This window comes from Lepisosteus oculatus, chromosome 13 (genome assembly GCF_040954835.1).
Source record: "Lepisosteus oculatus isolate fLepOcu1 chromosome 13, fLepOcu1.hap2, whole genome shotgun sequence".
Taxonomy (NCBI): domain Eukaryota; kingdom Metazoa; phylum Chordata; class Actinopteri; order Semionotiformes; family Lepisosteidae; genus Lepisosteus; species Lepisosteus oculatus.
Window position 1 is genome coordinate 4,446,938 of NC_090708.1, and position 21,744 is coordinate 4,468,681.

General features: G+C 42.4%; 3 protein-coding genes across 4 annotated transcripts in view; all 3 read left to right on the forward strand.

The window, feature by feature from the left end:
• Positions 1–761: 761 nt before the first annotated feature.
• Positions 762–6,828, forward strand: LOC102698362 (extracellular calcium-sensing receptor-like). Its single transcript, XM_006637558.3, has 6 exons — positions 762–988; positions 1,320–1,611; positions 2,081–2,905; positions 3,487–3,711; positions 4,095–4,218; positions 5,729–6,828. Exons 1-6 carry the CDS (start codon positions 762–764, stop codon positions 6,640–6,642), a joined length of 2,607 nt encoding a protein of 868 aa, XP_006637621.1. The 3' UTR covers positions 6,643–6,828.
• Positions 6,829–10,348: 3,520 nt separating this feature from the next.
• On the forward strand, positions 10,349–18,233 carry vmn2r1 (vomeronasal 2, receptor 1). The gene is made up of 6 exons (XM_015360696.2): positions 10,349–10,634; positions 12,279–12,570; positions 13,697–14,569; positions 15,040–15,267; positions 15,743–15,866; positions 16,601–18,233. The coding sequence occupies exons 1-6, from the start codon at positions 10,393–10,395 to the stop codon at positions 17,596–17,598; spliced, it is 2,757 nt and encodes a 918-aa protein (XP_015216182.2). The 5' UTR covers positions 10,349–10,392; the 3' UTR covers positions 17,599–18,233.
• A 1,114-nt stretch (positions 18,234–19,347) lies between these two features.
• kcnab1a (potassium voltage-gated channel subfamily A regulatory beta subunit 1a) overlaps positions 19,348–21,744 on the forward strand; it is a 100,381-nt gene continuing 97,984 nt past the window's right edge. For both annotated transcript variants that reach the window (XM_069197342.1, XM_015360858.2), the window contains exon 1: positions 19,348–19,435. The gene's annotated coding sequence lies outside the window, so the exon portion shown is untranslated. The remainder of the gene's footprint in view (positions 19,436–21,744) is intronic.

Genomic DNA, 21,744 nt, shown 5'->3' on the forward strand with positions numbered 1-21,744 from the left:
TGTTAGAAATAATTGCTTCGCATTATGCCATTTAATTTTCTGTGAATGCCTTGGTTAGCCGTGAATAGAGCCTGTCGCTCTATTGCAATTGACTGCTACAGCCTCTGGAGGCTGGTTTCATGAGTTCGCTGATCTTCACACGCTAACACATTAAATACATTGGAGTCCTTAGTGGTTATGACATCAACCAACTGGGGTTTTTCTTCTGAAAAGGCCCTTTCTTCGAAACACTATCTTACCATTCCCCACACATATGCTATGTATACTAGTTTGTAAGCATTATACAGCTCACGTTCATTAGCACATTTGGCAGAAAGGTTATCTCAATAGTCTGACAGGAAAGTTAATGCTGGGTTTCTTAAAGTTGGGTGTTGTATGGTGGTGGGGGAAGGGGGCTTTCCGGCTCCCTCTTTGCTTGATTTAACACGGCCCCTCACATGTTGTCTCATGAGGTGCTGGAGACCAGCGATGGCAACTTTCGAAATTGCTGTTGAGCTTGAAGCGTTGTTTTTGTCACTTCGGCCCTGAGAATTGGAAAGCTAACAGGAGCAATCATCGTCTTCACTGAGCTGATTTAAACGTGTATCCTCTAAGCACTTAAGCTGTTTAATGTAGGATTTCGAAACTGATTTCCCCTATTGCGCTTTTTCTTCCCCTGTGGCCCCGGGCCTTCTTGACAATTGCCACGACACCAGTTCGCGTGCCGTCATTTAAACGGCGGGGCAGTGCAGAAGCCTGTCGCCGAGGTGGTTCCAGTGAGAATGCCGATGGGACACACGCTCTGCCTGCTGCTGTTGGGCCTGCCGAGCGTGGCAGCAGGCGGCACCAGGGAGTCCAACCCAGCCTGCAGCCTCCCGGAGCACACTTTGCCGGGGATGACCAGGCAGGGGGATGTCCTGATAGGTGGGATATTCCCTCTTCACCGCACCCGAGACTCCGTGGATCTGAGCTTGGCCACTGAGCCGCTCCCCTTGTCTTGTGACGACCGGTAGGTGAGATCCGTGCAAGAAGCAGCGAGCAAGCAAGGTTTCCAGCAGTTTTGTGTGACCAGTAGAGCCAAAATCTTCTCACTTTGAAGTTTTAAATGTGGGTGGACTATGCACTACACCTTACGATTTAAAAATTGATTATAGAAACATCTAGAATAGAATCCTCTAGTTTTTATAGAATCTCGGGGGGAAAAACAGATCTCATTGTCTGTTATTAAACCGAACATTTTGCTGAGACTGATGTTACTTCTTAACTAACACTGAGAGTGCTTCGATTCTTTTTCTAAGCCATATTGTTTCTGTTTTTTTTTTCCTCCGCTTGGTTTTCAGGTTCGACCTGCGGAGTTACCGGTGGCTTCAAGCCATGAAGTTTGCCGTAGAGGAGATCAATGCCGATGAACATCTGCTGTCCTCGCTCAAGCTGGGTTATTCTATGTACGACACCTGTGACAGCGTCACCAAGGCAGTAGAGGAGATGTTTGCTCTGGTAACTGGACAGGACACCTACGTGCCCAACTATAGGTGCCAGATGAACATGTCTTTAGCAGCAGTGATAGGAGAGTCATCCTCTACCATCTCCATGGTGATGGCCAGGATTCTGGGAATTTATCAGTATCCTCAGGTAAAAAACGTCAGTGGAATGCTAGAACCAGTGGCTGAGCTGTTTTTCTTGTTTTCCCAAAATGCATAGTATTTTAGTAGTATCTGAAAACACAAACTGAGCTATTACTTTATGCATTTTTCTCAAATATTGATCTTTCCTATGATTTTATTCATTGTCTCATAGTGGAATAGTTAATCAGTTATTTATATATATCCTTCAACCTTTATAGATTCTGATAGAAATTATTTTTACTGTTACAGACCTCCGTTAGCTAAAAAGGATCTGTAGTTTTTAAGCTTTTTTTTTAATGTTTGACCTTTTCCTGAAATACGAATCGGTTCAGATTGTCTTTGCTGCTCCTTGTGCTTTATGGATCAATCTAACTAAATTTTCTTTACATCGGTGAAACAACGAGAAGTCGCACGATCCAGGCTTGTCCTGCGTGTCAGTAGAAACTAAGAGGAATCTGTCTTCCTTAACTCCGTAGATCAGCTACTTTTCCTCCATCCCTGTCCTGAGTAATAAACACGAGTTCCCCTCCTTCCTCCGGACCATTCCCAGCGACAATTTCCAGTCCAAAGCTTTTGCCTACGTGGTCCGATATTTCGGATGGAAGTGGGTGGGAACCCTAGCTGAAGACATCGCCTACGGCATTCAGGGAGTGCAACTCTTCACCGAGAAAGTGAAAGAATTTGGCACGTGCATCGCCTTCTCCGAGAGAATCCCAGTTGTCTACTCCCGGGAAAGGTACGTCCGAGTCGTGGAGGTCATCAAGAACTCTCGAGCAAAGGTGATAGTCGTGTTCTCCGGAGAGACCAATATGATCCCCTTGGTGGAGGAGGTTGCCAGGCAGAACATGACCGGAATTACCTGGCTTGCGAGCGAGGCCTGGAGCACGACTACCTACATCGTTGCCAAAGACCAATCCGCATACTTCAGCGGGACTCTGGGGTTCGCCATTCCCACGTGCACAATCCCAGGCTTTGATTCCTTTTTAGCTAGGCTGCAGCCTCTAAGCAGTGCAGGAGATATTTATGTAAAGGAGTTCTGGGCCAACTTTTTTGGCTGCACCTGGGCCTCAGCGGCCGAAGGGGCGAGTCGTGCAGGCAGGCCTCTCTGCACTGGGAAGGAAAGACCCTCGACAGTTGGCAACATCTTCTTTGATACCGCGAATCTCAGGATCACTTGCAATGTATACAGTGCAGTATATGCAGTCGCTCACGCCCTGCACAACCTGCTGTCTTGTCAAGAGGGCAGAGGCCCGTTCAGGAATGGGACCTGCGCAAAGGCTCGTGACTTCGAACCCTGGCAGGTAAGATTGTGCTGGAGGGTGAACTTCTTGCGAGAGTCACCCATTGCGGGTCGAAGCAGGGGACTTCAAGGTTTTCTGCGAAAAAATTGAAAAAACATTTTGATGTCCTGTGCCTTTCTGGCTTGAGTGCATTAAATTACAATAAAAATAAATCTATTTTTTTCTACTGTTTTTTTCATGTAACTAGATTTGAATACACGAGTTCATTGTGGATCTGTTTTGCAATTCCTGAAGTGATTCCTACGTGGCTGCCAAATATTAATTAAAATGTAGACTCTAATTATGTGCTTCAGTAATTGTCACATTTCTAAATATCATTTTCATCTTTTGCAATACCTATCAGTAGACCACTTTTTGAACACACTTACGGATCTTTCTGTTTATTTGACCAGAAAACCTTTCTTTACAGGTATGATCATTTCGCAAAAGTAATGTCACTTCTCCTGCATCCAGTAAGAGTCCTGTAGACCGAGGGATCCTTTACTCTTTGTGGCTTGGACATGAGTCCTAGATAGGAGCATATTGAAAATAGCGCAGTAAATGTCTTTCACCACAGGAGTATCTTTTTTTTTTTTTGACAGCTGTTACACTATATGAAGAATGTGCAGTTTGTTGACCGAACAGGACGGAAACTGTATTTTGATGAAAATGGGGACACTGTGCCCAAGTATGATATTATCAACTGGCAGCAGGAGGCTGATGGCTCTATAGTGGTGAGGAGAGTGGGTTGGTATGATGGCAGCCAAAAGGGACAGGAGCTCCGGATTGATCAAGCCTCCATCATCTGGAATGGAAACAAGAGAGAGGTATTGAAGAATGCTGAAATATTTTTATTTATGTTTTATCTGACCTGGGAGAATCAGTAGCTTGCTTTTTAAAGTTAGCTCCTGCGTAATGTACGTCCCACAGACGAGAAATAAAAACAGAAAACTGGAAAAAAAAACAGACGCAAAAGCCAAGTAGAGGTTTTTCGGCTCATTATTGATACAGGGCTCCAAATTTTAGTTTAATTAAAAAGGCAAATGTGCCTCTTCTAATACATTTTGCTCATTTAATTTTTTATTTCACATTAAATCAATTTCAAGCCTGATTTGTAAAGCCTTGTTTCTTATGTGTCACAATTCTGGATGAACTTTTGCTGAACTGGATGAGACTTTGATCATACAAAAGTTGTGTTGTTTCTTTCAAGCTCCCAGTCTCAGTCTGCAGTCAGAGCTGCCCTCCTGGTACAAGACAGAGCATGAAGCAAGGAGAGCCCATCTGCTGCTTTGATTGTGTGGAATGCCGTGATGGGGAGATCTCTAATGGGACAGGTTGGTAGCATTCCCTTACCTTCTGGCTTGGATTTCATGTGAATGGTACTGTTTTATCTGCTCAAGGTTCTGAAAACAATTTTCAGCCTTATGTGACGTCGTACTCTTGATCTGTAAGTTCAAAGGGCGAAAACACAAATGGATGTCCTATTGTTGTACAGACTTGTGCTCCTTCCTTTATCAGAGAGCCTTCCTTTATGATGATTTCTTGAAAGGGGGCTATATAAAATAAATCTTGAATAAGCATTGTTTTTTCCACCAAAGACCAGAGGTTTGGAAAATTAACCAGAGTTTGTCCAGAGTTATGAAATACATATACTAAATATTGTGCTGGACTAAAAGGTTCTTGCTGTCTTTGTGACCCAGGCTTTTCCTGAACACAACTGATCATTAACACACCCAAGTGAAGCAGGATGTCATGTTTCTGCATATGGTCTTCAAGACAACAGGAAGACCATCAAGGGGTGGAAACTTGATGCCTTTAAGCATTTCATTGAACTTGTGCATATGACAAATAAACTGAACTGCGAAATCGGTGCTGCTTGCAGATTTTCATTGTCAGTTCCTCTTGTCACAAAGACATGACATTTGCGTAGGGTCCTGAAAACATGACTGCTGATGAAAAGGACATCATATTTGTGGCTGGAAATGTGTGTAGCTTGTGATATAACAACAGCGGTGTAAGTGAAAGCTTCACACTTGGGATGCATCACCAAAGGATTGAATGAATGGAAAAGTTCAATAATGAACTGCAAAATAGCTACTGTAAATTACATGAGAACAAACAGGAATCCACAAATAACAGTAACCCAGGAAGGATGCACTAAATAATTATTTGACCAGACAAAACAAATTATGGCACTGAAACAACATAACCTGGTCCTTTTCTGTTCTTGTGTCACTCAATAATATGCTTTTTATTGGCTGGAAATAAGACTCCCTTTACATCGCAGTTCGATCTGCTCACGGTTTGATGACTTGTACAAATTGAACTGACAAAGCAGGAAAGCATTTTTTTTGTAATAGTTCCACACGATCTGTCTATGCAAATGTATTCCAAAAAAAATTTTAAATCTGAAATGGAACAAATTGCTATGCAACTGGAGTCTCATTCCCTGCCCTGGCTTAAGAATTTTCTTGCTGCTACAAAGAAGTCATAACGTCCTGCACTGTTGACTGAATTGCCGGCAGTAACGACTTTATGCTTCTAGGTTCTCTTCCTGAATACTAAGTGTGTAAGAAGGGATTTTTCTTGAGGTAAGGCTGAAGGGAACTAAAGTGACTGGAGTGCATTCGCACTGGGACTGCATTAGGATTAGGACTGACTGAAATAAATTTAGTTTCAAATGCTCTTGTAAAGTACTATATACTTCCTCAGGACAAGTGAAGACTAGTATCAAGTTGCAAATACATGATTGGTGTCTGTCCATTTCAAATCTGTCCAACAGCAGGTACCTAAACTCCTGCGTGCTGCTTACTTGCTGCTTGATTCAGTGTTATTTTACTGAAGATTTTACAGAATGCATCAAGTGCCCTGCGGACTACTGGTCCAACGAGAAGAGGGACGAGTGTGTGCCGAGACAGATGGAGTTCCTGGAGTTCAGAGAGCCGCTGGGGATCGTGCTGACCGTCCTGGCTGTGCTCGGTGCTGTGCTGGCGGTTTCCATCACTGGGGCCTTCGTGAAGCACAGGGACACTCCACTGGTCCGGGCCAACAACCGGGAGCTCAGCTTCCTGCTCCTCGGCTCGCTGGCCCTTTGCTTCCTCTGCGCCTTGACCTTCATCGGGGAGCCCAGCGGAGGCGTGTGCGTCCTCCGCCAAGTGGGGTTCGCCGTGGGTTTCGTGCTCTGCATATCTTGCATCCTGGTGAAGACCATCGTGGTGCTGCTGGCCTTCAGGATGACCGCGCCCAACCGGAACGTCATGAAACGCTTCAGGCCTGTGCATCAGCGGGCTGTCGTGATGGTGACCACTTGCGTCCAGATTGCGATCTGTGTGGGTTTTCTCCTGTCCTCCCCGCCGTCTGTTCACAAAAACAGAGAAGCCGTGATTCCCAAGATCTTTGTGGAGTGTGACGCAGGCTCTCCGTTAGCTTTATTCTGTGTCCTGGCTTATACGGGATTCTTGGCTGTTATTAACTTTGGTTTAGCTTTCCTCGCAAGAAATTTGCCGGACAATTTCAACGAAGCTAAATTCATCACTTTCAGCCTGCTGGTGTTTGTAGTAGTATGGATCACTTTTATTCCAGCCTATATCAGCACCAAAGGGAAGTACCTTACAGCTGTGGAAATATTCGCTATTCTGTCCTCCAGCTTCGGGCTCCTGGTCTGTATTTTCTTTCCAAAGTGTTATGTCATTTTGATCAGGCCAGAGCTCAATACCAAGAATAAACTCATCGGGCGGGACAGCAAGGGTGGATTTTAAAATGTCTTTTTTCAAGGTTGACCGACGGTATACTCCTGAAATAGCACTCATCTTTAGAAGCCCAGACTTTTTGTACAGTGACCCGAAATGCTTTTATTTCTTTTTTTAAATGCCATTGTACAGCAGATACATACTGTGAGCAATTTTGTTTTCCCAGCTACAAAAAAAAAGATTTTTGTAATAGTGTTCCCATTTATAATAAAATTGTTTGGTTACTGTTAGGTAAAATGATATCCTTCTTGAATTATTGTCAATGTTTATGCTTCCTAAAATAAAAGCACATAATACATTGGGTGTCTCTTTGCAATTAATGGCACTATCTCAACATATTTAGCTTCAAATCATGCTGAAGTGCGACCTGATATTTAGAGAAGATATCGGTAATTTGCCTAAAAGCAACATGAACTACACAGCCGTCATCAGCGACATTTTTTTCCTTAAATAAGTCTTTCAAGTAGTTCCAATCCGCTTTAGACCTTGCTGCGTACCATTTACATATAGTGCACACATTTTTGTTGATCTTTTGCATCAACAGATCTTTTTTTTACTAGCTGTGAATATGCAGGAGACGACTTCATTTTTACAGAACACGGCATTTCATCGGATGTGGAATTTGCCTCTTTAATAAGAGAAGAGCAGTAACTGATTTATCATACCATACCGTACATCCTGTGACAAGAATGTGGTTGTCACACTTCTGCTAATAGCAGATGAGCATCACAGGAGTCCAATTAAAGAGGTTCTCTCTGTGGTAAAGACACTGTTTGCATTTAGAAAGCTAATTGAGTCAACATGTGCTTTAATAGTATACAGTATGTACTGCGTAATGAGAATACGAAGGTCAATTAGATTAAAGTCAGTCATTCATATCAGATATCTTTTCATCTAGGGGTTTCATTTATAGTCCTTACTTAAATCATAATGTACTGCAGTTTGCTGACATACATTTGTCCCCATGAACACTAGAATTAAACCTTATTCTCAACAAAAAAGGTCAGATAATGAACTTCACGATAAATAAAATGAACTCTTGGAATCTAAATGATGTATTTCACACTCATGGACCCTGGGTCTTAAAAAAACCTTCCGTTACTTCTAAAAAAAAGCGCTCTTTTGATTTTAACAGTATTAACTTCAGGAGCGAGTTTGAAGTTAGGAACTAAAAGCCTGACACGAGGGTGCTGCTACTTCTGTTATCACACATTTAATCTGGAATTTTGGGGGTAAAAAGTATCCATTTATAAGTTTTGACTCAAATATGTATTTTTTAACTTGCGTATAAATTAATCAAATACATGTATAGTTTATAAATATGTATGCATTGTAATATTTATTTTATAAACTGGTATTAACCAAATTTCGTTACTAGAGTTATTAAGAATTTAACCTGAGATGAGATTGACCATTGCACTGCTCAATCACTGATTCACCTCCTAACAGCATTGTAGAGGAAAATAAACGTCGTGGAGCTGTTGCGCGGGGTGGGACTGGCACACGCAGTCCGACAATCCCTGCCTGTACGAGCGCTGCTCCGCCTGCATCTGCAGACAGTACCGGGGCTCCATCTAGCGGTGACAGCGGTGAATAACAATGGGAAAATACCTGATGTCTGCGAACGTGCTTAGGACCTCACGCCGGCAAAACATCAGGAGTTTTGCATTTAAAAGCGAATAACATCTCTGCATATATATATATAATAAACATATGATAATGAAGTCAATTACTATAATTAATAGAATAACTGGTGCTAAAAAAATAAGATACCATCCCGGCTTCTCCCTATTCCGACGTTCAGTGGAAAAAATAATTGATGAAGACCCTTCGGAGAGACCCTTACTAAACAACAGAGACCCGCCTATTGCATCAGCTCTCTGGCTCGTATGTGCAACACGATTGCTCATTCTGCGTCAGCCGCGCACGCGTCAGGATGAGCGCCTTCTCGCGCTGGGGGCTCTGTCAGCCCCTGTTATTAAACTCGGCGCAGCTCGCGCAGCTCCAGTGTGTGTCTGCGCCGCGCTCCTGCGTGGATCCGTGTGCTTGCATCGCTACAGCCAGGACTTACAAAAGAACAAGCTGTTTCAATCAAGCAAGCAAGCACACACACTGGAAAACATTTTAACTGAAGGATATATACCCCCAAACTAATAATAATAATAATAATAATAATAATAATAATAATAATAGAACCTTTCATGTCAGTTCCAAAAGCGATCTACTAAATAAACGTATTTGCCCCACCATGCAAAAAAAACAAACATATGAGGCTTCATTATTTTGTCAGATTTTGCTATACAACAAAGCACATCCTAGATCTTCACAAATTACAAATGCCAAGAACCAAAATAAAACGTGAACGTACTGTGTGTATGAGACCCCACATTTAACAATAAAATCAATTTTCTTAATTAACAGAATGATAATATTTCCAATCTGTTACGCAAACGTGCAGATTTGAAACATTTGCGATGTCTTGGACGAACGGGTTGTGTTGTACAATAAACCCCACCATAAAAAGTAACACTCTACATCGATACATATTAAACATGTGTCATTTAATTGTAACAGGTTGGTTTGATACCGCAGACCGTCTTTAGAAGAAGTTCGGAACAAGTTTGCACTTCCAAGAATACTTTCTGCAGTTTCATAAAAGTGGTTTGATGATTGAAATGGACGCTAATTGCTTAATTTAATTTGTTACCAGTTAATAAGCTCTGTAGCGCCTGCAGCTATCATTTCTGCCCAGTGGGAAAGATCGGAGCACAGAGGCGCTCGGGCGCACTTGTTTTTGACTCGGGGTTCAGGTGTTCATTTCAGATCATATTGAAGGGCATGTAGAAACAGGTTCAATGTGTCAACAACAGCCTGGAGAATTCTACTGACACGACAGCTCGTCGTGTCGGTGTAAACACGCTGTTAATGCAAGACGCGCAAGTAAATCCACAATTAAAATCACCTTGTGGGACGGGGGGCCCTGAAGTTTGCCCCTTGTCTTCGAGCTGTCTCGGCTGACTTTTCGAGCAATTAAAATCACTCTCTGTTTTTCCAGCGTTGATTAGCTTATATTTCCCGGGGCTCTTTCAAAGCGCAACAAGTTTGATCGCTTCACTATTTTGTTGTCTCCTTGAAGCAGAGAACAGGAAAAGCAGCCGAAGTCGCTGCGTTTTCTCCTGCCGAGGCGGGTGGTGATGTGTTCGGCAAGGTTTTCCTGCTCTTCCGTGGTAAGAAGCAGTGAAGATCTAACAAGCTAACTATTAAAGTATTCCCCTAACATCGCACAAACGTATAATAAAATCATATCAACTCATGCTTTGTGTTTTTTTTCTCCTGAATTTCGTTTGGGCCACAACATCTGAACCCCTGGCTGCAAGAACAGTACTTTCCACAGTTAAACATGTAATAAGGGGAAAACCATGAGCCATTAACAGCTAACGGTTTAGGGGGCTATAGAGAGCAGTAGAGAGTTGTTGAAAATTGCATGTTAAACATTCACTTCAGCATCCCAAACTCTATATTGTTAATATCCGTTTTATTCGTATCTTTATAAAACTCACATAAAGAAATGTATTCGCCTTCACGCACATTTGCTGTAACGAGCTGTTTTGTCCTGTTTTCTTATGCAACATTCGAGAGGCGATCCCCTGAGGTCTGCAGTAGGCTGCAGTTCAAAGAATACCTGCTCCTTCAGTTCAAACACCCATAGGAGTCTTAAAAGCTTTGGTAAGGTTTTCTCAATCATTTTACTATACGAATATGGATTTACCGGCCGCTAAACGGAAAGTTCACTTCTTGCTCGGATTATGCCTGCTTTTTCAAGTATTTGCCTATCTTTCTGCCGAGTCTACCTGTAAACTCAAAGCAAAATTCAACCTCTATGGATATAAAAATATTGAAAAAAAGAAGGTTATTGTTGGAGGGATGTTCCCTGTGCATTTCAGACTGGCGTCTTCCAACTCATCAACTTCTTCAGTACCACAGTCTTCTGACTGTGAGGGGTGAGCGCTTCAGTGGTCATTTTTCACAAAGCTGTGTTTTGGCTGTGGTCAGGTGCGCGGTGGTTTCTAGACTGAGCTTAGGAGAACTGACCGGTGGCGCAATGTTAGTGACTGAATGAAAGTCGGGGGGAAAAAAGACAGTTTTGTTTTATTCTAGAATAATTTTTAAAGGGTGAAATGCGTAATTGTTATAGTAAAGCATGTATTCAATCTGTGAAGGGCGTTCCGTTACAGTGGTGAAAACAAACTGCTGCGTTTACCGGTGTATGAATGGGATTGGTGTAAAAGTGCGTTTAGGACAGAAACACGATTTTTACTCTTCAATTAGACTGAAGTTCTATTAAAGGAGTTCATCCTTAATTTTTGTGTGTATACCTGATGAAATCATAGTTTAGTTTATAACCCACCCCCCCCCCAAAAAAAAAATATATATACTTTGATACTTTGTGTGTATTGATATTTTTAAAAGTAATTGTAGTGACAGTAGCACAGCTATTTTTATTTTTTGGATATTTTTTAAAATCTTAGATTAAAATGCTCATGTTTAATCTACTGTGGTGTTCCTAGCTGAAACAGTAATTGATGGCGACTCTCTCACAACATCACGAGAATATGATTCTTATGCTGCTTCCTTAATTATTTATACTTTTAAATTAAGCTGCAGCACCATGCTGCAAGGCAACAACTGAACAGCATAGACCGCACCGTCTGATTTGTAGGCTCCTGGCTCCTCCTCCGAAAGAGACGTCCTCGAATTAAAGTGGAGCTAAGGCAAGGGGCAGGGTTTACTCATCTTGGTTTATTTTTCCTTTGTGTTGGCCAATGAAATAGCAGCTTGTGGCATCCCTGAACTCCGTGTCACAACAGCTATTTTATAGTGGCCTTTGGACAATAATAATCGGATTTATATTTAAAAACTGAATAGATATTCCATCCCGTAGTTATGTATGATTTATTTGTGTCTAACTATTGAGTTGCAAACCCCTTCTCTCCCAGTAAAATAGCACTTAGCATCATTACATCGTGGTGAAAGATTCCTTCTGTTCTTGCTACTGTAAGTTCTATACTCTTTACTGCCCTCTAGCGACAGTCTGTAGACCGAATTAATTTCTCCTGTCAGGCTTTCCTTCTGGCTGCTGATGAAAGGATACTTTCATTAAACAGTCATCACCGAACTATTATAATTATAAGATTTGTATTAGTTACACGAAAGTAGTGAAAGCAACAAGGGGTAAAATAGTTTTTGTTTTTAGTATGTGTTATTAATTTTGGTAAAAAGTACAAGAATGGATATCCTATGGCTCTTGAAATCTCATTCCCCCCTTTCTCAAGCTATACAGAAATAAATACTGTCAAAAACAATAAGTTCCATAAAACAAGTACCACTGCTACAGTTCTTTTTATCACCAATTTGTCTTAGCTTTATTTTAGTTCACTTTACACCAAAATACACAGTACATCGTGTACAATAATACACCAATAATATTACAATACTGATAAAATATTGTGTGATATTACAGTGGCCATCATGTTGAGTGTCATACTGTTAAATTTATGGGCCCTTATTATTTCATAATATCACCATAATTGAGGACCTTTAAAAATATTACCGGACTTATTGCTGATTTGTTTATCCTTTTGCAGGTTCAATTTCCGGACCTTCCGGTGGCTCCAGACGATGAGATTCGCCATCAATGAGATCAACAACAGGGAAGACATCTTGCCCAACACGGACCTGGGCTACGTGATCTACGACTCGTGCTTCACCATTTCCAAAGCCGTCGAGGGCACCCTCACCTACCTGACCGGCCAAGACGAGGCCGTGCCCAACTACCGCTGCAGCTCGGGGGCTCCCCTGGCCGCCCTCATTGGGGCGGGGGCGTCCGATCTCTCCATCGCCACGGCCAGGATTCTGGGACTTTATTACTTTCCCCAGGTAGGGCTCCTAATCCGGGGCAGCCTGAAGTGCCATAACTCCGGCAACGCCACACCCGACACGCCCTGTTTCCCGAGTGTGGACTTTTCACTGTGTACGGGAGGAGACACTTTATTGATGATCGGGTATTAACCGGGTTTTTGGATACAGAGACACTGACAGCCTTCTACATGTAATAACTGTCACGGAAGCCGAATCCGACTCCCCTGGAGCATGTTGTTAAAGACCCTACGCATGACGGTATAATCCGGAAGTCTCTGGAGAAGCACACCAGGGAAGACACAGCAAGGTTAGGTCAGGTCAAGTGAGTAGGTTGGGTCAAGTAGGTTAGGTCAAGTGAGATTCTGATTAATAATTGCATCTGAGGCTAGGTGCTGGATGATTAGACAGGGGGTGGTGAGGGTGGTGATCGGTGTACGGGGAAAGGCCGAGGCGATACATCACAAAAAGTCTAAAGGGGTAGTTAGAGTGCAGTCCGATGTCCAGTGCTGGGAGGTCCATCCGAGACGAAAACAATTAAAAACAGGAAACGGGGAACTAGGAACACCGAAGGTTAAAACCATGATGGACTCAGAGGCCAGGATGCCGTGATGAAGCCTGTGCCCTCGGGCTACTCCTGAGCCCGGTGATAGGCGGGCTTTCTAGCGTCCGTCTAGAAACAGGTGAAAATAGTCAACTAAAAACAAGACCGAAAAGGGTAGGAGTGCCCTCTAGAGGAGGGATGACGAACGTGACAGTAACAACCTAGAATATAACACATAGACATTAATTCCACGCTGCCAAGCAGGAAGAAGGAACACACGCTTGGGCTGTTGGGCCTTCTTTGGGCGTGGATTTCCTCAAGAAGGGCTCAACACCTCGGAACCGCGTTCTACTTTTCAGTGTGAAATTAACCTGTACTCGCTCCTGTGCAGCCAGCCAGCAGGAATGGCAAGACAAATGGATAAAAGTTTTGGCCACATGTTATTGGTTTTGGAAATAAAGCACAAACACAATGACAGATTGATAAATTCTAGCTGTAGAAAACGAGCAGTGATTTTCAGATCTAGCCTCCTGGAATGTCAAAAGCAGTATTTGATGGCAGATACCACACTGTAACAATTGTTATATACTTTGCTCTTTTTAGGTAAGTTATGCGTCCTCCTGCTCCGTTCTGGAAAGCAAGTTCCAGTTTCCGTCATTTCTCCGAACGATCCCAAACGACGTCCACCAATCCCAGGCCATGGCTCGGCTCGTCCTCCACTTCGGGTGGACCTGGGTGGCCACAATAGCTTCGGACGACGACTATGGAAAGTATGGAATCAAAGTGTTCAAAGAACAGGTGGAGGAGGCTGGGGTGTGCATCTCTTTCTCAGAGACACTTCCCAAAGTGTACTCTAGGGAGAGCGTGCTCCGCATCGTGGAAGCAATCAAGAAATCCACGGCCAACATCATTGTGGTGTTCTCCTCCGACGTCGACTTCAGCCCGCTGACAGAAGAACTGGTGGCCCACAACATCACCAACAAAACATGGATAGCCAGTGAAGCTTGGATAACTTCAGCTTTAATCAGTAAACCTGAGTATAACTCAGCCCTTGGTGGAACTATAGGCTTCGCTATCCGGAGAGCAGATATCCCAGGACTTAAATCATACCTCCTTAACCTTGACCCTTACGAGGACCGACTAACAGAGGAGTTCTGGGAGAAGGCCTTTAACTGCACCCTGGGTTACACACGCACCGTTAGGAGTCTGAACACATCCGCTCTGAGTTCCAATGATACAGACACGCGAATACACAACATGGATCCAGTGGCTGATCATTTTTGCACGGGGCTTGAGTCACTCGAGAGAATCAATAACACATATTCTGATGTTTCCGAACTCCGGCTGACATACAGCGTCTATAAGTCTGTGTACACAGTGGCTCACGCCCTGCACAACCTGGAGCACTGTGAGCCTGGAAAGGGCCCATTTCCCATGAACAGCTGTGCTGACATCAATAACTTTGAGCCCTGGCAGGTGAGCATAATGGGCCATGAAGTCTAGAACAGTCGTTAGGATATTTTCTTTCTAGTCTGGCCAATGTTATAAAACAAATATTAAGACAAGAGCAGCTGATGTAGAACAGGGGTTTGTGCACTTTTTAACATTTGCTGCAAAAATAACAATTACAGTGCCAGGAAGTGCAATGACATTTAAAGCAAATGACCAAAACCTAACAGTGGCAATTAAAATTGATTAAGATTTTAAATTGATTGCTACCAATTCTCTTTCATGCCATGTGAGAACTAAAAGGGTGTTTGCCTAATTTTAAAGTTATGGTTTTATTAATTAAATCAAGTATGTAACCATCTTCAAAGGCATCACAATGGAATTACGGGTACTTAACACGCACGTTACTATGGGAAATGTATTTATAGTTTTGGAGGAAAAGATTACTGTTACTTCTTATAATGTCTTACTATGTAACTGTTTTTTTTCAATTGCAGTTAATGTATTACCTGAAGAATTTAAGATTCACCACCCACACCAACGAAGACATTTTCTTTGATGACAATGGAGACGTGAAGGCTGAATATGACATTATCAACTGGCAGGAGAAACCAGATGGAAGTGTCTCTTATGTACAGATCGGACATTACAACAGCACCGCCCCCGCTGAGTCAAGAATGACCATCAACAACGACTCCATTGTCTGGAACAATAACATCTTACAGGTTGGGTGCAGTAGGGACAAAGGCTTCTTTTTGAAACTGTGGAGCACAGGTCAAAACTACCATTCTGAGCCATGCTAAACTGATATCAACAAACTTGACACAGTTGATATGCAAAGCCATACACAGCCCTGTCTGTTAGCCTGGCATTGTGGGTAATAGAGGGCCCTGATGCTGATGATGTTGCAGAAGGTTGCTTTTTATTAAACTAACAAAGGTAGATAGATCTCACATACTGTACACTTTGCACATGTATCATTCAAAGGTAATAGCTTATTTATTCAATATTTTCAAACTGTCATTTTCAGCCCACAAGCCTTTGCTCCTTTTTTGTGCCTCTCGACAGAGTAGTGAGCTCTGCTCACACCCACCTCCGGGTCTTTTCTATAAATAGGCCTAAAGTGTGTCACAGCAAAGTTTTTTTTCCCAGTAAGGTGTTACAGTCCTAGCTCAGAAAATACTATCTGTCTTGGTGCAGGCTCCGCGGTCTGTGTGCAGCGAGAGCTGTCTCCCTGGAACCAGGAAGGGCATCCGACAGGGGGAGCCAGTGTGCTGCTTTGATTGCATTCCCTGTGCTGACGGGGAGATCTCTAACGAGACAGGTATGGAGAACAACACTAGGCCATGAGCAGCTTTTAAAGATTCAGTTTGCAGTTCAGTTTTAGTTTATTGTCATGTGCACAAGTGCAATGAAATGCTTATTTGCATGTATGCTCCTATGCAAGACATTAAGGAAACACCAGAAACAAAAACAGAACAGCAGCAGCAACAACTTAAATAACATACATCTTAGAGAAAAAAAAGAACACATCAGTGTGATCCAGTGGTAGGGGTAGAGTTCAGTAATCTGACAGCTTGTGGGAACAAAATGTCTCTGAGTCTGGATGTTCGTGCCTTTCTGCTCCTCTAACATGTAAGCTTTTATTTAAAATGTCCCACTGAATATCAAAGCTTCCTTTTTTAAAAACAAAATCAACAATCATTGTTCCTCATTCTCCATTGTTTTCTGGAAAGCTGGGATACTCCTGCTGGTTAACCAGAGGCTTGTTCACCCAGCCAGTTGTAACTGGCCTCCTGAGGAATCGCAGTCACAAGCTCTGTGCAGGACCACACATGTCTGCAGCAGGCATGTGCTTGTTGAGTATTCAAGCATGCTTAGAAAAGAGACACCTGCAGCTGTGAGGTCAAAAACGTCAATTCTAACCCCATAGGCTTACATCACCTGTCAGTTCTTTGGTGTTTGAGATCATCCAAGGGACTTGTAGGCAATCCCTTTCGGGAAATGAAACACATGCTTTAAGAGTCATGGTTTTAATTCTTTTTTTTTTCTGGAAAGATGCGAGGGAATGCATTCAGTGTGGAGAAGACTACTGGTCCAATACGAAGAGGGATGCCTGTGTGCCCAAGGAGATTGAATTCCTGGACTTCAGTGAGGCCCTGGGAATAACGCTGATCAGCATTTCAGCCTTCGGGGCGTGCATTACGATTGCAGTGGCGATCATATTTTTAGTCCACAGGAACACTGCCCTCGTTAAAGCCAACGACCGCACACTGAGCTTCTTCCTGCTTCTCTCCCTCGTCATCACCTTCCTGAGCTCCATCGTGTTCATCGGGCGGCCCCAGCACTGGTCCTGCATGACCAGCCAGGTGGCGCTGGCGCTGGGCTTCGCGATGTGTCTTTCCTGCATCATGGGAAAGACCGTCGTTCTGATGCTGCGGGCCAGGGCTGCCAAAGCGAAGTCCCAGGAGCAGGCCAACGGGGACCCGATCAAGCCCATCCATCAGAAAAGCATCGCCTTGGTCTGTACTCTCATTCAGGTGTGCGCGTGCACAGTGTGGCTCATCCTGCTGCCTCCTTACCCTGTGAAAAACACAGCTTCGCAGAACATAAAGATCATTCTGGAATGCAACATCGGTTCCATTATATTTATATGTTGCATCTTTGCCTACGACATCCTGCTGGCTCTGCTGGGATTCATATGCGCTTTTATAGCTCGCAAGATGCCGGACAATTTTAACGAAGCAAAATTCGTGACCTTTGGCATGCTGGTTTTCTTCATTGTGTGGATCTCCTTCGTCCCGGCGTACTTAAGCACCAGGGGCAAATTCATGGTGGCAGTACAAATATTTGCGATTTTGGCATCCAGCTTTGGCTTGTTAGCGTGCATATTTATCCCTAAATGCTATATAATCTTGATAAAACCAGAAAGGAATACAGAGGAACTAGTCAGAGGCAAATCGCAAAAGAATGATACCAGCGCACCAGGAACATCAGTTTCTATTAGCAGTGAACTCAACAACACCACCATTTCAACTGTCTCAGTCGATGACTAAACTGCTTTTGCGGGCACATTGTTTCAATTCAAATGGGATAAAAGGTCAGATTTATTACATGGCATATGAGATTGCAGGATCTGAAAATGTAATTTTTAACTCCCCCTGTAGGATGAAAAAAAAACCCCAGTCCTCAATATGACAGTGCAATAACACATATGAAACAGCAATCATGAAGTTTCATAAACCATAGTGTTCTATCTTTTACCTAGTGTCCACAGGAAACTGATTATTTAATTCAGTAGATGAATCAAACATTTTAATGACCCTGCCATCTTCAAATTCCAAACATAATACTTTATGGGAATGTTTTGCTTTTTATCAATGGAGTTCTGGGTAGCGGTTTTTATATAATTCAGGGCTAAATGACATAATTCAAGCCCACTGTTTAAGCTACAATAGTGCCATTGTGTAATAGAAACAAACTAAACTAAGCTAAGCTTTGTCTGCATAAAAATCAATTAAAATAGTGACTTTGCAACTTACTATCTTTGTTGACTGAAGATTACATTTACCAACTGTACTTGTAATTATATTTTGTATACATAAATAACTTTAATGCATCTAATAATCTGTGCTCTATGTACTAGTTCACCAAATCCAAAAATATAAATAAAATATCACTATTTGCTCTACTTCTCACGTTTCATTCAAATCAGTTGGAGTTCAACTACACACACTTGATTTCACGTATTTTACGTTGTGTTCAAAATGTGTTATGCAAGATTGTAAAAACATTTTGCAAGAAATACAAAGTACATGCATACCTAAGTATCTATCTTGCCATTTTATCCAATACAGGATTGTGGCGGAGCTACTGCTTATCCTGGCACACAACGGGCACAAGGACACACAAAGACAGCAGTCCAGCGCAGGGCATATACAGAGACATACACAGACACACTCACACCAGGGACACTTTTTCCCGAATTAAGCCATCGGTAAGTTTTTGGACTATGAGACGAAACCTGAGTTCCTGGAGGAAACCTGTGTGAACACGTGGAGAACATACAAAGATAACACCCCAGGAACTGGCCCCAGGTCTCCAGTGCTGTGAGGCAGCAACGTTAACCACAAACATGATGTCATACATTAACATTTTGCATCTAATCATAGGTTATAAAAGACAAATAAAAAGACACTGTTTGTGAGGTAGTTTTATTAATTTACGTTTTATATTTTTTCTTGATTACATCTTGGTACACGGAAAGATTGAGGCTTTTTTTGTAAACTTAACATTATTTTATGAAAATGTGTATGGAAATCCTGCCTAATTATGTAGTAAAAAGCTTTCTCTTCAAGGTAAAATAAAACGTATTTTCATTCAATTTATAATAGATATCAGCATTGTTACAAGACAGAAAATTAAATCTCTCAAATGCATCACACTATAGCTGAGAAAAAGGTTAATGTTCTTTGTCAAACGTCTTACAGTATCAGACAGTTTAAAGGGCTGTTGAAGTTTGATTGCATTTGTTTGGAACTTAAGAGATCCCAAACAAATGCAATCAAACTTCAACAGCCCTGTATTTTTTGTCTGAAAAAAATATATAAGTAGGCTATACGGGGATCTTTGTCAAGACGTGAGACATAGAAGACTTCATGGTATTGCGAAAACTGAGCCACCGGACTCTCCCTCACGGACAATATTAACAACATCGCAGTTATCCGACTGGTAGCTGACCCAAGGCGTGATTGATATTGTTCTATTATTGGACTCTCAGTAAGCGCAGTCGAGCATGCCTGAGAAAGGTCTGTGTGTAAACAGCACGGGAACGAAGGCTCTGCACGGCTCTCACACATCAAGTAAGAGGACACAGCAGCAACGAGCAAACAGGTATGCCAGATGAGCACGCAATCTTAACAGCGTGGAGCAACAGCTGAAAACACACACACGCACACAACACCTGTGGGCATTTTGCGCATGCTCCGCCAAATACAAATCCCGCTTTCTCTTAAAACGTGCTCTCAGCTCACATACTGTAGGTGCTCCGGTCCGGAGGACAGAGAAAATAGCTTGGTTATGTGCTGGGGCAAGGTGTCGTGCAGGTGTCGGGTTCCTCCTGAGAGGTCCAGCAAAGCCGAATGGCAACTTTGACGTGAGAATTGAAGTTGGCTTCGTGAGTCTCACCTCTTTTATAAATCGACAACACGGGGAACGAGGGAACTATTTAACTACGCAGTTCAACACGTAGCCCCCAGCATAAGAGTAGGCAGTAGCAAAATGGGGGAAAATAACGGGAAACGTGTTTGATCAAGCGTGGGGAATAAGACTGAGAAATGTCTTTACACGGGAAAACTAAGTAACTTGACTGACATAATTGTTCCCACCATTATCATCTTTGGAATAAAAAAAGCCCAATTCACAGGAGCATTATCTAAGAAAACTTATTAAGAAATGATTAATTATTTCTGCCTATTTTTACAATTTATAAAGCTGTTAGATTAATTCAAATAAATAACTGGGGGAGGGGAGAACGTTGACAAGATAAATCATTAAAACGGTCAAGTAAATGTTCATTCTTTATTGAAAATGATAAAAAACAAAGCATATGGTTTCCTCTGGGTGCTCCGGTTTCCTCCCACAGTCCCAAGACATGCTGAAAGGTTAACTGGCTTCTGGGAAAATTGTCCCTGGTGTCTTTGTGTGCCCTGTGAAGGGTGCGTCCTGCTTTGTGTCCGTTATTGTGCCCATGACCTAACACTGGAAAGCAGTTAGATAGTACATGGACATTCGCATTACGCACGCACTCCCCCAGCAATCATAATTGACAGCGGTCAATGAAATGGGTTTATTATTTTGCTGCATATTTAGTTCAAATCCCATTGATTAATTATAGATTTTTTTGGATAAAATTTGTCTGTATAATAGAAGACTTTTAGAAAACGTCCAACACGTCTGTGTTTTGTCCTCCTGTGATGGACTGGTATCCCATCTAGTGTCCGCCATTTTGTGCACCAATGACAAACAATCTCATTCGTCATTGTTTGGGCTTATTGAGACTGTGTAACGGACTAAGCAGTTATTGGAAATAGCTGGATATATGATACAATTACTTTAAAATATTGCCTTTAAGTACACTGTGGTCGCTGTTTGCCGGTGCCCTTTTTTCGGATATCAACAGATGCCAGTATATTTGTGGCATTTCACCTTCTAGTGTTTATGAGACTGGCTCAGTGCTACTGATCCCTGTTGCATTCAGATCCAGTCTGTTGCAAAAAGTCACAAGGCCAAAAGGTCATCAAGCATAGATATCAATTGCACAAGTGCAGCATTAAACTCAACCAGTGTGACCACATCATGCTAGAAATACTGAGGAGTATAATGTCCACTTTTGGACATTTGTAAATGAATAATAGGGTTAGCAAAAAAAACACAAATGATAAAACTGCAAACTTCAGTTGTAACTATCAGTGCTGGATGTTTATGTTAAGCTGTTTTTCATTCCTGCAGTAAATTTATGAAAGAATGCAATGTGGTGAAAAAGGTCTTGGCTGAGAGGCTGGGAGCCCCATACAGATTGAGGGGTTAACCAAGGGACAGCCGGGGAGGAGAAGGGGTGACTGAGGAGATTGGGAGATTGGGGGAGGAGGGATACTATGGGAATGTGAAGGAGGAAAGGCTCATAGCTGCTGCCAACTCTTCTGAACGTTCGCTGTAAACTCCATTGAACATGGCAAGGCAAACAGTCCTGTCTGGGAGTGCCCCATAGAGCTGGTTCACAGAATGTACTTATGATGCTGGTGGCAAGTAATAATTACAGATGCTTCTAGTGTCACTGTCCTGTCAGCCACCACCACATAACACAGCTGAGGTGAAAACCATTTTGCTTTCTTTTTTATTGGAAAAAAAAACAATCATAAGAAAACTCTTTGAGTTTTGACAGTCAAGCAAAAACAGATCTGATAATAGGGCAGTTTTACATGTTAAAGATAATAGGATGTACAGTATTACAGTAAGCTGTTTTAACTAATGACTTAACTGAACCAGCACCTGAAAGAGCTGTAAGCATGGCAAACCTGGTGGAATTGCTTCCTTGAGGTATAAATGCTTCCTCACAGATTGTCTATCTAGAATTGTACTACTTAAAGTGCCAATGTTTGTGTCCTCAACTGCTCAACAGCTGCAGTGGACTGATTTTTGTG